Below are 18,719 nucleotides of genomic sequence, written 5' to 3' on the forward strand. Positions count from 1 at the left end.
TATATATATATATATATATATATATATATACATGTATATATATATATATACTTATATATGTTATATACAGACGCTCCTCTACTTACGTTCATTCATTTTATGTTTGAACTGACTGTAAAAAAAAATTTTTTTGGGTGAATTTTTTAGTTTAGCGCACTCTCCGTAGTTCAAACGATACTTACGCATGACGCTGCGTCCATTGTTTACATGGCACAAACGACAGACTGAACGTGCCTTGCCTCCTCCTCCTCCTCCTCCTCCTCCTCCTCCTCCTCCTCCTCCCCCTCCTCCATCTCAATTTATGTTGCTTGAATTTAATTTATTTGAAATTAATGTTATTATTTTACAATGTTATGTGTATAATTAATGATTTAGGGGTGTTTTATAAGATACGGTAATAGAATTTACGGATGTATAGTACAGTAACAACTTACGTTCATTTTCAACTTGCGTTCGGCCGTTCGGAACGTAACTAAAACATAAGTTGAGGAGCGTCTGTATATATATATATATATATATACACGAGGTCTTTTAGAAAAGTATCTGACTTTATTTATTTATTTTCTATTTATTTATTTATTTATTTATTTATTTATTTTTTTTTTTTTTTGTGAAAACCTGATGGATTTAAATCAAGCAAGCTTGCATGAGCCGACCTTGAACCTTTGTGCACATGTGTGAATTTTTTCCTGCCAGTCAATAGTGTCAGTTGCTGGCAAGCAGCATTTGCGTGAGGTGTGTAGTGCTCTTGGCAGTTTTTCATTGCAAGGAAAATGATGGGCTGTACCTGTACACCTAGGACTTGTCACCAGTGATTATGTAATTCATGATGTCAGGGTCATTGTATGAGGAGTCCAGCATGTCCTGTGAGACTTCAACACAAATTTGCTTTTGCTCTGCTGTCAGCAGCTTCGGCATGAATTTCATTGCTTTTGCTCTGCTGTCAGCAGCTTCGGCATGAATTTCGTCACCACTCTCTTCATGGCCAAATGGAATGTAATGGAATGTACCAAAAAAGTGCTGATGCCCACCTCTTCCACAATTTCTCGGATAGTCACATGACGGTCCCGCATCACCACAGCGTTCACTTTGGCAATGACCTGGTCATTTCAGTATATTGATGGCTGACCAGAGCGTGGCTTGCTCTCCACTGTTGTGCAGCCGTCTTTAAACTGGTTGTACCACTCCTTAATCTGTGTGATGCCCATAGCATTGTCACCAAAAGCCGTTTGAATCTTCCAAATGGTTTCCACCTGGCTGTCGGCCAGTTTCTGGCAAAATTTGATGCAGTAGCACTGCTCCAGTCATTCCATCATTATCCTTGCAATGAAAAACCACCAAGATCACTACACACTACCTAATGCAATTGCTGCTTGCCACCAACTGATGCTATCGAGAGGCAGGAAAAAATTCATGCATGCACAAGAAGGTTCAAGGTCAGCTCTTCGCCCCATCCATCCATCTCATCCTAGGATGTCCCCTCATGTTCACTCCCTCCACATCTGCCTTCCATACCTCTTTTACTAGTCTTTCTTCATTCATTCTTTCCATGTGTCCAAACCATTCTAATACTCTTTCATCAGCCCTATCTCCCAACTACCTTTCCACCCCTGTTCTCCTCCTCACCTCCTCATTTCTCACTCTATCCAGCCTAGTAACCCCTATCATACTTCTCAGACACCTCATCTCAAACACATTCAAACTCCTCTTCCTCTCTTATGTTCCATGTTTCTGCCCCATACAGTACTGTTGGCACAATCACTCCTTCATACAGTCTCCTCTTAGCATCCATTCCCAAATGTCTATTCCTCATTACACTTTTTAATCCACCAAGGCATTTACTCGCTTCTCTCAATCTACATTCTACCTCCACCTCCACTCCTGCTTTTCCTGCCACATTTGCACCCAAGTATCTAAAACTATCTACTTCCTCCAGTCGCTCTCCCTTAATGCTCACTTCCAGTCTGCTGCCACTTTCACCCCTTGTACATCTCATCACCTTACTTTTACCCACATTTATCTTCAGCTTTCTTCTTTCACACACACTCTCCCAAACTCTGTCACCAACTTCCTCAATCCCTCCTCTGATCCTGCCACAAGCGCAGTGTCATCTGCAAACAACAGCTGGCTCACCTCCCACTTTTCTCCATTTTCTTTAACCATCTCCAATCCCTGACCCACCACCCTTGAATTTACCTCTCACACCACCCCATCCATGTATAAGTTGAACAGCCAAGGAGACATGACGCATCCTTGATGAAGTCCCACCTTTACCTCGAACCACTCACTCTCTCCATTTCTAACCCTGACACATGCTCTACTAATCTTGTAAAAACTCTTGACAGCTCGTAGAAGCTTTCCTCCTATCCCATATATCCGCATAACCTCCCACAGTGCCTTCCTGTCTACCCTGTCATAAGCCTTTTCCAGATCCATAAAAGCCAAAAAAACATCCTTCCCCTTTCTTATAGCTTTCTCATATATCTGTCTTACCACAAAAATCTGATCTACACAACCTCTACCCGTCCTAAATCCACACTGTTCCTCACCAATTACTCCCTCTGTTCCTCTCCTAATCCTCTCAATCAAGATCCTCCCATAAGCCTTCCCAACTACACTTAACAAGCTAATCCCTCTGAAACTACTACACTCACACTTGTTCCCCTTTCCCTTGTAAAGTGGAACCATACAAGCACTCCTCCAGTCCTCCGGCACTCTACCCTCTCTCCATCAAACATTAAATAACCTCACCAGACAGTCCACCATCACTGTACTTCCTTTTTTGTAGACATCCCAAAGAATTCTATAGTTACATTAGAGATAAAAAGGTTGTTAGGAATCACATTGGTCTACTATTATCTGCTGACGGTCAACTTGAATATTCAAATGAAGGAATGTGTAATATCTTAAACAATTATTTTAGCTCGGTATTCGTAAACAAAACACCTCAAAGTGAATTCCAAACTGAAACCTGTGAAAAGTCTGGGGTAAACTTACTCACTACGGTAAATATAACAAAAGAAAAAATTAAAAGGTGTATAGACAAACTCAAAGTTAATAAAACACCAGGGCCCGACGGTTGGCATCCAAGAATCTTAAAGGAAATAAAAAATGAGATTGTTATTCCATTAGAAATTATTTTCAAGAAATCCATCATATCCGGAGATGTCCCAAGAGAATGGAAGCTAGCTAACGTTACTCCCATATTCAAAAAAGGTGACAAAAAGAAACCAAATAACTATAGGCCTATAAGTTTGACTTCAATCGTAGGAAAAATAATGGAAACTATCATCAGAGATGCTATCGAACATCATTTATAAAGTAACCGTTTGATAAATGATAGCCAGCATGGTTTCAGACGGAAACGTTCTTGCATGACTGACTTACTCGAATTCTACAACACAGTTATCTCGAATTATGACGGGAGAAACAATATAGATTTAATATGTCTAGACTTTGCAAAAGCTTTTGATGCCGTCCCACATGAAAGACTGCTTACTAAATTAGCTTTGCATGGAATAAGTGGTAGCCTATTAGGTTGGACTAGTAATTGGTTGAATGGTCGAAAACAGAGAGTTGTTTTAAATGGAAAAACTTCTGGATGGAAAAGTGTTGCAAGTGGAGTTCCTCAGGGTTCCGTTCTTGGGCCACTTCCATTCATAGTATATATAGATGATATAAACCATGGACTAAAATCTACTGTTTCCAAATTTGCTGATGATACAAAACTGTGCGGAGTGGCAAATGATCACTCAAACCAATTAGATATTCAAGAAGATTTAGATCAATTACAGCAATGGTCTGAAAAGTGGCTAATGAAATTTAACACAAGTGGGTGCAAGGTGGTGCACATGGGTGAAAGTAACAGTAAGTGCGATTACAAGTTGTTTGGTGATTCGTTAACAAAAGTGGATAGTGAAAGGGATCTCGGCATAATTATCAGTAACGACCTCAAATCATCCAAGCAGTGTATTTCAGCCTCTGAGAAAGCAAATAAGATTCTGGGACTGATTGCGCGATCTTTTGATTTCAAAAGTCCATCACTCATTAGCAAGCTGTATGAATCGTCAGTTCGTCCACATTTGGAATGTGCTGTTTCTGTATGGTCACAGAGTCTCATTGGGGACATTGACAGACTGGAAAAAGTGCAACGGCGAGCCACGGAACTGATTCCAAATGTCAAAGATAAATCGTGCGAAAATCGACTAAAACACGTGAATCTGTTTTCCCTAAAAAAAGCGTAGACTCAGAGGTGACTTGATACAGGTCTTTAAGATTTTAGAGGGAATTGACAACATCAGAAGTGACAGAATTTTCACATTGAGTGAGAATCAGACGGGAAACGGTGGTCTCAAGCTGTCCGGAAGTGGATTCAATTTGGAAGTGGGTGGAAACAACTTTGCCAACCGTGTAGTGGATGAGTGGAGTAAACTTCCTGTATAGGTAGTGCAATGTAGTTCAGTTCGAAGCTTTGAGAATCAGTTGGATAAATACCTAAGTAAGATGCTGTAATGATTATAATTTATCTTATATTATTTGCTTTTGTTTTATCATCATTTGTCTGTCTGATTTTCATTTATTATTGGTTATATGTCAATTTATTGTTATTTGCTCTTTACCTGTTTGTTTATTATTTAACTATACCTATGCATTTATTTATGTATTTTATTTGTTATTTACATTATTATAGTTTTTATTTATTGTTTTATTATTAATATGATTTTTTTTTTTCGCATCCGACCTAGGTATGGATCAGAGGGTCTCCTGTCGGCGTGCTCCGCCTTTGTAATCCTTTGTAAAACCCCCAAAGGGCAAATTCCCCCCCCCCCCCAAAAAAAACAAAAAAAAAAAACATAAAAGGGTCTCAGAATTTTCCAACCACAACCCTAAGTTTTAGGCCTTTTAATGTGTGTGGCTGTGGTATAGATGAGAGTAAAAAGGAAGGGATAGGCAGCATGTTTGTGAAAAGAAAGATGGATATGTTGGCATTAAATGAATCTAAGTTGAAAGGGAGTGGCGAGTTTGAGTTTTGGAGTGTAGTTGGGAGGGAGTCAAGAGTGGAGAGAAGGCAAGGGAGAGAAGGGATGGTTATACTAGTAAGTGAAGATATAGGTAAAAGTGTGGTGGAGTGGAAGGAGATTTCTTCAAAGCTAATTTGGATAAAGGTGAAACTGGGAAGGGAGATGTGGGTTTTAAGTGCATATGGGCCTGGTAGTGGGAAGAGTGTAGAGCAGTGGTTCTTAACCTGGGGTACCTGTACCCCCAAAGGGTATGAAGCCTTAAACCTGGGGGTATGAGACATGATAACCAGTGTATGGTACTGTATATTTATTATGAGAAAGTAAAGCAAGGTTTGTATCACTAATCTTTTTCATATGTTTGCATCGTACAGTCAACTCTCAATTAATGCGAAGGTTACATTCCTGGAGACGTCGTGTTAATCAAAATCGCGTTAGTTAAACATATTTTTCCCATAGGAAATAATGGTAATAGGGGGGTTAGGTTCCTGGACACTGGGAAAGTCTTGTCTATTTTGGGATTTTGTTACTCTGAACTTGAACAAACACATTATTAATACATTTGTAGGTTACAGAAACAACAAAAACACACATTCTTTGTATTTATTTGTAGTACAGTACACAATTATTTATTCTATGTGTGCACTCATCACCAGCCACTCTCCACCTCACTCACCTCTTCCTCCAACTCCTGGTGTAGAACAGAAAATGAGAGTTTACAATCTCACTAAATTATTCATTTCTCTGTAACAATTTTTCAAGCTTTTATGACTTATAATCACGGTCCATACATTTAAAAATTAGTTTACCATTAATTGTAGGTTGATCTGTTTTCTTTTTTGTTTTGGTGTAGAACAGAAAACGAGAGTTTACAATCTCTAACTAGATTATTAATTTCTCTGTAACAATTTTTCAAGCTTTTATGACTTATAATCACGGTGCATACATTTAAAAATTAGTTTACCATTAATTGTAGGTTGGTGACACCATTTTCTTGCACACGAACACACCCACTCATAGTGCGGGCTAGCTTCAGACTGAGATCAAAACAGAGCACGGGAGACACTGCGCAGATTCAAATCATGTTAAATCGAAATTGTCATGTTATTCTTACATACATACATACATATACCAAGGCTTTTTCCCCCTTACAAGGGAGGTAGCCAAAAAGGGAAAGGCATATAAACACTCCCACCCATTTCATCCCTAAATACACTCCACACCCCTCCCACTCATCTGAGCACCTCCTGGATGACGGGTCATCCCTGCACCCTGCCCACCGCCCTGGGTCAGAAGCAGTGTCGCAAGACACAGCACATCCACAGCAAGGCCGCTTCATTTAATCGGCGACCCCCCCTCTCCGTCCCCCTCTGCATATAAGGCGAGGACGGGGAGAAATCCCTTCGGGCTGCATCAAAATTTACTCACACATACTACCCCGGCCCCCACCCCCCCGCCTATTCCTCCTCATGCAGTCACAACATCATCCATATACAACCATTCTCCACTCACCTCTGTCTTCCGTCCTCTCCCTTCCTTCCTCAACAGACATTCCCCTCTTCCCCAAAGCCCCCTTCACCCCATCCATCCACCTCATCCTAGGACGTCCCCTCATGTTCACTCCCTCCACATCTGCCTTCCATACCTCTTTTACTAGTCTTTCTTCACTCATTCTTTCCATGTGTCCAAACCATCCTAATACTCTTTCATCAACCCTATCTCCCAAATCCTTTTTCACCCCTGTTCTCCTCCTCACCTCCTCATTTCTCACTCTATCCAGCCTAGTAACCCCCACCATACTTCTCAGACACCTCATCTCAAACACATTCAAACTCCTTCTCTCTTCTTCTCTTATATTCCACGTTTCTGCCCCATACAGTGCTGTTGGCACAATCACTCCTTCATACAGTCTCCTCTTCGCATCCATTCCCAAATGTCTATTCCTCATTACACTCTTTAAACCACCAAGGCATTTACTCGCTGCTCTCAATCTACATTCTACCTCCACCTTCACTCCACCTTTTCCTGCTACACTTGCGCCCAAGTATCTAAAACTATCCACTTCCTCCAGTCGCTCTCCCTTAATGTTCACTTCCAGTCTACTGCCACTTTCACCCCTTGTACATCTCATCACCTTACTTTTATCCACATTTATCTTTAGCTTTCTTCTATCACATACTCTCCCAAACTCTGCCACCAGCTTCCTCAATCCCTCCTCTGACCCTGCCACAAGCGCAGTGTCGTCCGCAAACAACAGCTGGCTCACCTCCCACTTTTCTCCATTTTCTTTAACCATCTCCAATCCCTGACCCACTACCCTAGCATTCACCTCTCGCACCACCCCATCCATGTATAAGTTGAACAGCCAGGGCGACATAACGCATCCTTGACGAAGTCCCACCTTTACTTCAAACCACTCACTCTCTCCATTTCTAATCCTGACACATGCTCTACTACTCTCATAAAAACTCTTGACAGCTCCCAAAAGCTTTCCTCCTATCCCATAAATCTGCATAACCTCCCACAGTGCCTTTCTGTCTACCCTATCATAAGCCTTTTCCAGATCCATAAAAGCCCAAAAAACATCCTTCCCCTTTCCTATAGCTTTCTCACATATCTGTCTTACCACAAAAATCTGATCTACACAACCTCTACCTGTCCTAAATCCACACTGTTCCTCACCAATTACTCCTTCTGTTCCTCTCCTAATCCTCTCAATTAAGATCCTCCCATAAGCCTTCCCTACTACACTTAACAGGCTAATCCCTCTGAAACTACTACATTCACACTTGTCCCCTTTTCCCTTGTAAAGAGGAACTATACAGGCACTTTTCCAGTCCTCCGGTACTCTACCCTCTCTCCAGCAAACATTAAATAACCTCACCAACCAGTCCACCATCACTGAACCTCCCTTTTTCAGACATTCTGCATGGCATCCATCCAGACCAGGTGCCTTACCTACTTTCATCATCTTTACAACTGCCTTCACCTCATCCTTCCCTATTTCTCCTCCATTCTCCTCACTCATCACTCTCATTTTCTTCGCATTTCCCACTGCAACTATCTTTCCTTCCCTATCCTCCTTCACATTTAGCAACTCCCTAAAATATTCTGCCCATCTTCCCCTTACTGCCATCTCTTCCATTATCATCTCTCCATCTGTACCTTTTACCTTTTCTTCTCTACTTGATTCGCCTCCTCTTCCTCTCTTAATTTCTTTCCAAAACATCTTTTTATTACTTTCAAAATTTTCTGTCATACTCCTACCCCATTTCACATCTGCTCTCCTCTTTGCCTCCTTTACCTTTTGCTTTACTTCTCTTTTCTTTTCTTTGTACGTCTCATACGACTCCCCCGTCCTCTTTTGTAACCAATCTGTGAATGCTCGCTTCTTCTCTTCTACAACCTTCTTCGTTTCCTCATCCCACCATTCACTACCCTTTCTTCTATTTCCCCCTGTCCTTCTTGTTCCACACACCATCCTTGCACACTTTAAGACTCCCTCCTTGAACCATCCCCATTCCTCCTCCACACCCATCTCTGCTCTATCCTTTACTCCCTCCCACTCCTCCTTCAGCTTCTTTTCGTACTCCTTCTCCTTTTCCTTTTCATTCAAGGAGTTCACTCTAAGAACCTCCCTACCTTTTGTCCCTTTCCTCTTTCTCCATCTATCCTCCACTCTCAGCTTACCTTCCACCAAAAAATGATCTGATATTCCCCCACCCTCTCCCCTTAGCACATGTACATCCTTAACTCTTCCTATCATAATCCTATTTACCACTACATAATCCATTAGCGCTCTATCTACCACCCTTCCCTCCACCACCCTCTCCCATGTGTACTTATGCTTGACTTTCTTCCAAAACACTGTATTTGCTATCATCAACTCTCTTTCTAGACACATTTCCACCATCAACTCTCCACTACAATTCTTTCCTGGAACTCCACACTTCCCAACCACTCCATCGATTGGACCATTTCCCACCCTAGCATTAAGGTCTCCCAGTACTATTACATTGACATTTCTTCCTAAACCCTCTATGCACTCTTAGTGCTCCCATAAGCCTTCTCAACTACACTTAACAAACTGATCCCTCTGAAACTACTACACTCACATTTGTCCCCTTTTCCCTTGTAAAGTGGAACTACACAGACACTCCTGTCCTCTGGCACTCTACTCTCTTTTAGACAAACATTTAATAACCTCACCAGCCAGTCCACCATCATTATACCCCCCTTTTCTAGACACTCTGCATGACACCCATCTAACTCAGGTGCCTTACCTCCTCTCATCATTTTAATAACTGCTTTCACCTCATCTTCTCTTATTTCTCCTCCATTTTCCTCATTCATCACTATCATTTTCTTAGTGCTTCCCAGAGCAACTACCTTTCCCTCCCTATCCTCCTTTACATTTAGCAACTCCCTAAAATACTCTGCCCATCTTATACTTACTGCCATTTCTTCAATGGCATGGGGATTGGAGATGGTTAAAAATGGTAGAGAAAAATGGAAGATAAACCAGTTGTTGTTTACTGACAACACTGTGCTTGTGGGAGGATCAGAGGAGGGATTAAGGAAGTTAGTGACAGAGTTTGGGAAGGTGTGTGAAAGAAGTAAGTTGAATATAAATGTGGGTAAAAGTAAGGTGATGAGATGTACAAGGGGAAAAAGTGGCAGCAAATTGGAAGTACAGGTTTCCATTGCTAGTTGATGGTTCAATATCCAATATTTCGTTTATATGATCCTTTTGAATTTATACTATTTGCTTGTTTTTTTATGTAGGCACTCGATTACATGATCATCAAACCATAAAGAAATGCACTGCGATCGCAGCACCGCCTACACTCCATCGGCCACCCATCCAAACTCATTCCTGCTCTTTATTCAGTTGTGTTTACTTCCTCAGCCTGTGTATTTGTTTTGTGCTTCTATTTCACATTTGCTGTTGCTGGTATGAAAGAAATACATAACCTGATGGCTTCCAACAGCCTCCAATAACTATTGCTGGCGAGAAAATGCCCAAAAGACAGAGGAAGAGTTTATTGTTGGAGAAAAAAATTGAAATTGTTAATTGCCATGAGGGAGGTGAAGGGGCTAACTCCATTGCCAGAATCTTGCAATTGTTCCCCCAATCAAATCCATTCAATCCATTTATTCAACACACACACACACACACACACATATATTTATATATATACCACTATTCACCTTGGTCTTTGGATCACGTGTTGGACTCGTGATCGACAGCTATTTCCCTCCCGGAAGATAGCTCAGAGCTCGTATGACCGATCTATGGGTAATGCTATGACCTTACACACACACACACACCCAACTCCCCGCCCAATTGAGTCAGAGTAACGACCCGAAGCGCAGCGATACCGAAATAATTTCGGCCCTGGGCAGGATTCGAACCAAGTACTACGAGCACCACCATGCTGGTAGTCCAGCACTCTACCAACCGCACCACCAATCAATAAGTAATGAGAAAATGTCAGGAGAGACACTATTTATTTTCACAAGCTTACAAAACTTCTCCTTCAAAATAATTGCCTCTCGCATTTACACGCTTCTTCATGCATCTCTCCCAATCCTGAAAGACCTCTTCAAAGTCTTTTTTCAGTAGTCCCTTCAGGTAACTTTACGATACCTCTCTCAGCTCCTCTGTTGACTGGAATCTGGTTCCCCTGAGGCTGTCTTTCATGCGTGGGAACAGGAAGAAGTCACAGGGGGTAGGTCAGGGCTGTAGGATGGGTGTTGTACCACTTTCATTCCCCTGTCGGCCATCCAGGTGGTCACCAGCATTGACTTGTGGCATGGGGCATTGTCCTGGTGGAACCACCACTGACCACTTGTCCACTGCTGAGGCCTCTTCTTCCTCATCTTCTCCCTGAACCTTTTCAGAACAATAAGGTAATATTCTTTATTGATGGTTTGACCCTGAGGAACCCATTCAACATAAATTGAGCCCCTGGGAGTCAAAGAAAGGAACGACCATGGCCTTCTCATGTGACCTGCTCATCTTTGCATTTTTGGGTCTGGGGGGAGGTCGTGTGCTTCCACTGAGCACTCTGACGTTTGCTCTCAGGGTCGTAGGTGAACACCCAACTCTCGTCGCAAGTTCCTAGCTTATTCAGGAAACCTGAATCAGCCTCCTATCTTTTTGAGAATGTCAGTGCAACATTCCACACAAAACTGCCTCTGGTTGTCGGAGAGGATCTTTGGCATGAACTTGGAACAGATTTTGTGGAGCTTCAGATCTTCAGTCACTGTCTCTATTGTGCCAATACTAATACCAACAGCTTCAGATATCATCCTCACAGATATTCGACGGGGTTGCATCACTAACCTTTGCACTTTCTCAATGTTTTCCTCCTTGCGTGTACTTTTCAGAGCTCCAGATCAGGGTTCATCCTCAACCTGTTCATTTCCTTCAGAAGATCTGTTAAACCACCAGTAGAAACTTGCTTGGCTCATCTGTTCATCCCCATAGGCCTCCTTTAATATTCCATATGCTTCCTTTTTTTTTTTTTTTTTTTTTTTTTTTTAAAGTTTAACACAAAATTTGATGGCATAACGTTGCACGATGTTTCCCTGCATCTTGACAAGTGTTCACAGATTGGCAAACTGAATGAGACTGGTTCCACCACATTCACTGCTGCACTCAGACCTACAAATATAGAAAGTTGCCAGTTAGTCATTTTATAGAATAAATGTGTACTTCACCATGAAGTAGTATTTTGATCAAATCATATTTAATGTCTTGCCTGACATTTTCTCATTACTTATTGAACATATATATGTGTATATATATATATATATAATATATATATATATTGTATATATAATGTGTATATATGTATATACATATATATTATATATATATGTATATTTATATATACAGTATAATGTATATATATATATATATATATATATATATATTTATATATACAGTATATACTGTATATATATATATATATATATATATATGTATATACAGTATATACTGTATATGTAAATATATATATATACATATATATATATATATATATATATATATATAATGTGTGTGTGTATATATACATATATACAGTCGAACCTCGAAAGCCCAGACCCGGAATGCCCGGACCCTCGTATGACAGGTTGAAATGAACAAAGGGCAGACTTTTCAAGCAAAGTTCCCTATTTGTCCGGTAGGTGGCAGCGACGGCCATACACGTGTACTCAACCCTGGCCCAGTCAAGCTGCCACCAGGGCTGCCGTTTCGTAGAATTTTGTACCAAAATGTAGTAAAATAGTGGCATGTGGCAACTGCACAAGGACATGAGGAAATTTTTTCTACATATCAGCGGGCTGTTAAAACATTCAAAAACTCAAACTTTTGTTTAAAAATCATAGAACTATGGTAGTTATCAAATGGTACATCAAAAAATGACTTTTATTGGTAATTGTGTTACTTATAAAATATTATACCCCTATCACTTCAAAAAAGCAAAAGATTGAACCTAGTAGTTAGTACCTAACGTAATAAAAAATACAGTACAGTAGGGTGACATTTTCGATGACCGGACTTTTGGCATGACCGGACTGCCCTTCCCCCCAATTAGTCCGGGCTTTCGAGTTTTGACTGTATAATGTGTGTATATGTGTATGTATATATATATATATATATCCCAAAGACTTTTCCCCCTTACAAAAGAAGTAAAAAAAAAAAAAATACTTCCACCCATTCCATCCCCAACACACTCTACTCTCATCCACCCCCTCCCTCCCTCTCTCTTATCTTGGGACCTCCTGAATGATGGGTCGTCCCTGCATCTCGCCCACTGCCCTAGGTCAGAAGCAGTGTCACAAGACACAGCACATCCACAGCAAAGCCGCCTCATTAAATCGGTGACCCCCCCCCACTCCATCCTCTGTGTGGGTGGAGGAAGAACAAGCAAAGATGGGCTGGAACTCCTTTAGTGCTTATACATTTTGACCAACTCGTCTTCTTCAGTAAACTGTGTACAAATAGCTTGAACCTTAAAGTTATACACTTGAAGTTGGAAACCTCTCTGAGTTGTTATTGTTGTTCCCTAGACTGTCTGTTCGAGCAGTCCCATCTCTCCTAAGAATGCCACGGCCAAAATGGGGTTTTCCCACAAATCCTTTATGGAGTATATGTTGTGTTGTTTGCATGCATGATTGTGTCTAATGCAGTCTTTCATTATGTGTTGAATAGTATGGGATGAAGTGTTACATCCTGGACATTTGTCCACAATGCAGTCATCCATTCTCCTCTGGTAGCTTAGAAGGGCTGGGTGGTGGCCACATCACAGTCTGGCCAGGCAGACTCTGTCCTTTCGTGAGAGAGAGGATTCAGAGGGATGGATATTAGGGGTCTGGCATGCAGCAATGTGTTGTCTTTTAGTGTGTTATTGGAGCAGCGAGTGATGTGATTATGAATATGTTTTCGGAGGCTGGTATTTGGTGGTTGTAGAGGAAGAGGAGAAAGTATTTGTGTGTGATATATATATATATTTTTTTTGTCTGAGTTTCCAACTTCGAGTGTATAATTGTAAGGTTTGAACTGTTTGTAGACAGCTTACTGAAGAAGGTGGTCAGTTGAAATATAATCAATAAAGAAGTTCCAGCCCATCTTCGCTTGTTCTTCCTCCACCCGCATTCTCATATATATTTGTGTATATAATATATATATATATATGCAGGACCAGTGATGGGTACCTGCATGTAGTGATTCTGGAAAATGGACAGCAGAGCTGTCCAATTTAAGAATATGTGAACCTTCTCACCTCCATTAGTGACACTGGGTCTCTGGACTGGGCCTGAGATCTCTCACTGTCATCCTCCATTTTTTTGTTTTTTTTTTTACACTTTGTCAGATTGAAGAGCTGACATTTGGCAACTGTTGCCCTAATCATCCACTTTCAGCTGGTGATATACAAACAGTCACCCATTAATAAAACACAGATATCGGCCCAAAATTTCCTCCCAGAGAGATCAGTGGGAGAGCCTGAGAATCATTGCCAGCCACAGTGGTGCTGTGGGTTTTCCACCCAGTGAAACTTTAAGCAACAATTAATTATATATGTATACTTACCATCCAGTTATAAGGCTGAAGAATCCCTTGATATAGATACCATGCATTGGGAAGTGAGAAACCCCTGGGAGAGCAAAGCCCTGTTAATTGTGGCAAGCCACATGGTTTTTTGTATGTATACATGCATGTGTGAAATATATGATTATACAATTCCTGGTAACTTTGAATGGTCACTTGATTTTTATTTTTATTATTATTTCATTTTTACCAGTAGTGGAAAGAAATTTCTGATATTTTTTCTATAGTACAGTATTGTTAATTACCTTCTTTATTTACAGACAGGCTGCATCTTTTGGCTGCCGGCAATGGCGGTAAATTTTTACTTCATGCCAAATTCAATGCGGGTTATTTTCCTGGCAGTATGTCAGTTCTTCTGGTGCAATTTTATATGCTGGTATAAACGCCTTTAATATTTAAGATTCAGAATGCTATGTACTTATCAACTGTGTACTTGGGTTATGTCAGGGCAGAAGCAGTGCCTTTATTATAGTATGGTTAATGTTTGTTGGGTGCTTGAATGGGTTTTTATTGATTTCTAATGATTTGGGTTTGAGGTAGGTGTTTGCATCGACTTGGCCATTTCCCTTATAAAGAAAAAAAAGACCTTTTGGTATGTGTATTTACCTAATTTTATTGATTTATGCGGCCTGACAGGATTTTTTGTCTGAAAATTCTTGAGTAGATAAGGGTTGCCATTTAATGAAGCAATGAGGGTAAACCAACTTTGGCTGTCAGGTCTTGTTATAGAAGTGCCATGTCTTGCTACATTCCCTCTGACCTGAATAGTGAGTGGGATACAGGGATGACCCTTCATCCACAAAAAGCTAAGTTAGAAGAAACAACAAACAGGCAGGGATTGGAGAGGACCATTAAGTATATAAATATCCTAGAATAAGCTAATGTATGATGGCAATGGTGTAAAATTGTCCTCAAGGATAAAATCACTTGTAAATTACATTTCCATAACAACAAATGGCTTTGGATGGATATGAGATAAGTGAATGTTGGATGTATGGTTTGACTCCCATTGACTCAGCCACTCTGCTTATAATGGGGAGAGGGCCTTTTGGTGTATGTATTTACCTAATGGTAGTACACAAGTAACACGTGTGGGGTCCTGTCTCTTACTGTCATGGTTACACATACATACACCATCTCACACCCATTCAATGTCGCTCCGATCTTAGCTCTACAATGATGAAGGCTCATCCCTGTCTGCTTCTACACTGCTCAGGTCAGAGACAATGCAGGAAGACACAGTACTACCATAGCAAGACCTGACAGCTGATGCTGGTTTACCCCCACTACTTCATTACATGGCACCTTCCCTTCCCTTTATCCACTCAAAATTTTTAGAGCAGAATAGAAGAAATACTTTTACAGGCTGCATCATTCCCTTATTCATACACAACCTCTCTCCATTCATACCTTCTTCTACCCTTTTTATTCCTTGCTTGAGATATTGCTCTTGTATCCAATGCCCCCTTGGCCCTGTCCATATACCTCTTTCCTGGTCTTTCCCTGCAATCAGTCCCACAAAGATTATATTGTTACTTTTTTTTTAAGGAGAATTGTGTCTGATATTTCTTGATACATGGCTACAGGAGAGATTTGGAGCAACAGATTAATTGACAACCTCAAACACCTTACAAACTACACACAAGACTCCCTTTAAAACTATTACATCCATACTTGTTCTTCAATCCCTTGTGCACTCCTTACTTTTGTCCGTACATTTCATTACCTATGGCATTCTCACCATGACTACTCCCTTTATTAAACACACTACATGACATCCATCTAACCCAGGTGCCTAACCAGCTTCTCTTTCAATGGGTTTTGTATCTTCTCTTTTCCTATAGCCACATCAGTCTTTTTCTTAGCATTTCCCACTACCACTGTCAAAGCCTTCTTATCTCTCTACATTCAAAAACTCCCCAAAATACTTTACTCATCTTCTCTTTATTACCTTCTCTATAGTTAACACAATGACCCCCCCCACATACACACACACACAAACCACTTTTCACTTATTTCCAAAATATTTCATTCTTTTCAAAATTCTGTCAAACATCTACCTAACTCTACATCCATTCCCATATAGGCCTCCCTCATTTGTTCATAAAAGAGAGGAGTCACATAATCAGGCATACTCTTGGACACATAAATTGTGACAGGTATTTGTTAGAAAAAAACAAAACAAAAAAACTATTGTATATTAATGCCATTTTTCTCCTCATGCATTTACATACATTTTGGAATGTATAGTTATAAGCCATGTTCTGAAAGGTTGTTATTTTCTACTAATCTGCAAATTGTTATAAATGATAAGCAATAACACTGTTTTTTACTTTCACATCATTTGCTTATGTGCTGTCAAATGCTCTTCTAATCAGCATTCGGCAAACTCACCCTATAATTGCACGTGAAAACTTGTAATGTTCACAAATTTGTGGCTATCATGAAGACACCTATACTGAATATATGGAAATCTAACTTTTACCAGAGGCCATTCCAAGTAGTAGTGGATCCGGATAATGGTGATCTGGACATGAGCAAGATTACTATACATATACTCACACAGCCATTTTAGTTGCTCTGAGGTGATTAAAATCCTACATGGCTAAGATTTCAAGCTTTTTATTACATATGTGCATTACATTACATTCCTTTGACATGGATAGGGACAGGGAATTCACAACTACAAACACACACACTAGGTAATGCCCTCAAACAAGGTGAAATGAAACTAAATCATATAAATGTAATTTTGAAGCCATAACAATAATATTAGTTATATTAAACAAGATAATGAGAAGCATTACTGTCATACTTTAGTATCATGCATTATTGTTGTGTATAGATAATCTTATAAATACGGTAAACTAAAAATTAAGCATTTGGACAAAACCAAGGCACACACAAATATTAACTGGAATGTAAAGTAAAACATTTCTACATACAGACATTATAGTTCTCATTACACTGGCATGAAGTAGTTGTACAGAAAATAGGAAGGCTGGTCAGAATTTTGCATAACCAATTCCATTTTTTAATGTACCATTTTTAACAAGTGATGCATAGTGTTATAATTTAAATGGTCATGGGTAGTGGTATTTCAGTGCTCTCAGATAGCTGGGTGAGACATGTTTGGACTTAAGTTGTGGCAGTTCACACATAGAACTGTACCTTTGTCACAATATATACATTGTTCATTCTGCCATCTCAAGCCACTGAGTTTAAACAAAGGATCAAGGGGTCACCTGTCCTGACTTCATTAACCAAGTAAGAACTTTACAAATACCAGTACATCATGCCAAGTGCAGAGGTTCTTCAGTGGTTTTCTTTGTAACTAACTTGGAGCAACAGTTTTCTATAGTACAGAACAAACTATGCAACTTGGCTCTGTCTGCCTTTGTGCAGTGCTTGGTAGGAGTGCTGTATGAGCTGTGTAGCACATGATTCCAAAACTGATCAGGCGACACTCACAAACATACGTACACACAGGTGCGTGTGTTAATATGACAGTGCCCTTTGACTTGCCTCGACTTTCCTACCAACACTAACAAAGTGCACAAAGCATCATTCAATACATACATTTATACACCACATATCAGAGTAGAGTTGCAAAGTAAATCAGATCTAAAGAGCTACTGTACTACCAGGTCCATGGGTTTGTACATGTCCACTACCTATCATACAGAGATAAGGAAAAACTAGCTCAAACTTGCCACCTTGATAGGAGTGGGATGTCTTTTAGGGGCACAGCAATCTTCTCGAGTTCCGTTCCTTTGTGGCACAGACACTGGAGTTTATCAGTGCACATTAGAAATATCTATTGCATCAAGGATTTAACAATTAACAGTCACCCACTATTTACCTTGTATTTTTGCACAAGCACATTGAGTATATAGTCTTTTCTTAAGGAAATAACATAATTTGGTTCACAGGTTAGGATTGTTATTATTATAACTTCTACCATATGAAGTCCCTAATGAGATAATAGTAGTAGTACATAGCAAGTTGGCATGTCATAAGTGTACTGATCACTTTGTGTGAGCACCAGAGATGTGGGTACTGGCTTCGTTTGTCCACAAGTTCATCACGAGTGCAAGTGATGAGTACACCTTTGACACTGGCAATTCATGAACACACCCCAGGTTTACCATCTTACAGGTAGTTATTGCAATTTGGTACATAATTTTGTACCTAAATAATGTCTAATGCAATCTGGGATTATTTACTCTATATGAAGTCCCACAGATATAGTTCAAGGAAATTGTTATAATGAGTTTTGGGTAAATCAATTTGAGTTATCATCAAGTAACACCTTACCGTATTTTTTACTCTCATAATCTCCTGTAAAATAATATAAAAAAATAGATAAAAATAAAAATATATAATAACAATACCTTTATCTCTCATAAAATATAAGAAAAAAAAAAAAAACAAAAATTTGAGAAAAAAAAAAAAAAAACAAAGAAACAAATACAAGTTTCATATTTCCCATCTTGCCCCTCTTCCCTTTTGTCAACTGTGTTCATGAAGAAACATTTTTCAACAATGGGTTCTTTTCAAACAGCTGTGTAATCATTTGG

General features: G+C 39.9%; 1 protein-coding gene across 2 annotated transcripts in view; it reads left to right on the forward strand.

Annotated features, from left to right (window-relative positions):
- The window catches only part of LOC143026564 (mpv17-like protein), a 28,319-nt gene extending 11,860 nt beyond the window's left edge, over window positions 1–16,459 (forward strand). For both annotated transcript variants that reach the window (XM_076187172.1, XM_076187171.1), the window contains exon 6: window positions 14,400–16,459. In XM_076187172.1, the coding sequence (XP_076043287.1) occupies window positions 14,400–14,531 (132 nt within the window). In that variant the 3' untranslated portion in view covers window positions 14,532–16,459. The remainder of the gene's footprint in view (window positions 1–14,399) is intronic.
- The last annotated feature ends 2,260 nt before the right edge of the window (window positions 16,460–18,719 follow it).

The sequence above is a fragment of the Oratosquilla oratoria genome, chromosome 6 (genome assembly GCF_046742065.1).
Source record: "Oratosquilla oratoria isolate Oo_2021 chromosome 6, ASM4674206v1, whole genome shotgun sequence".
In the NCBI taxonomy this organism is placed as follows: Eukaryota; Metazoa; Arthropoda; class Malacostraca; order Stomatopoda; family Squillidae; genus Oratosquilla; species Oratosquilla oratoria.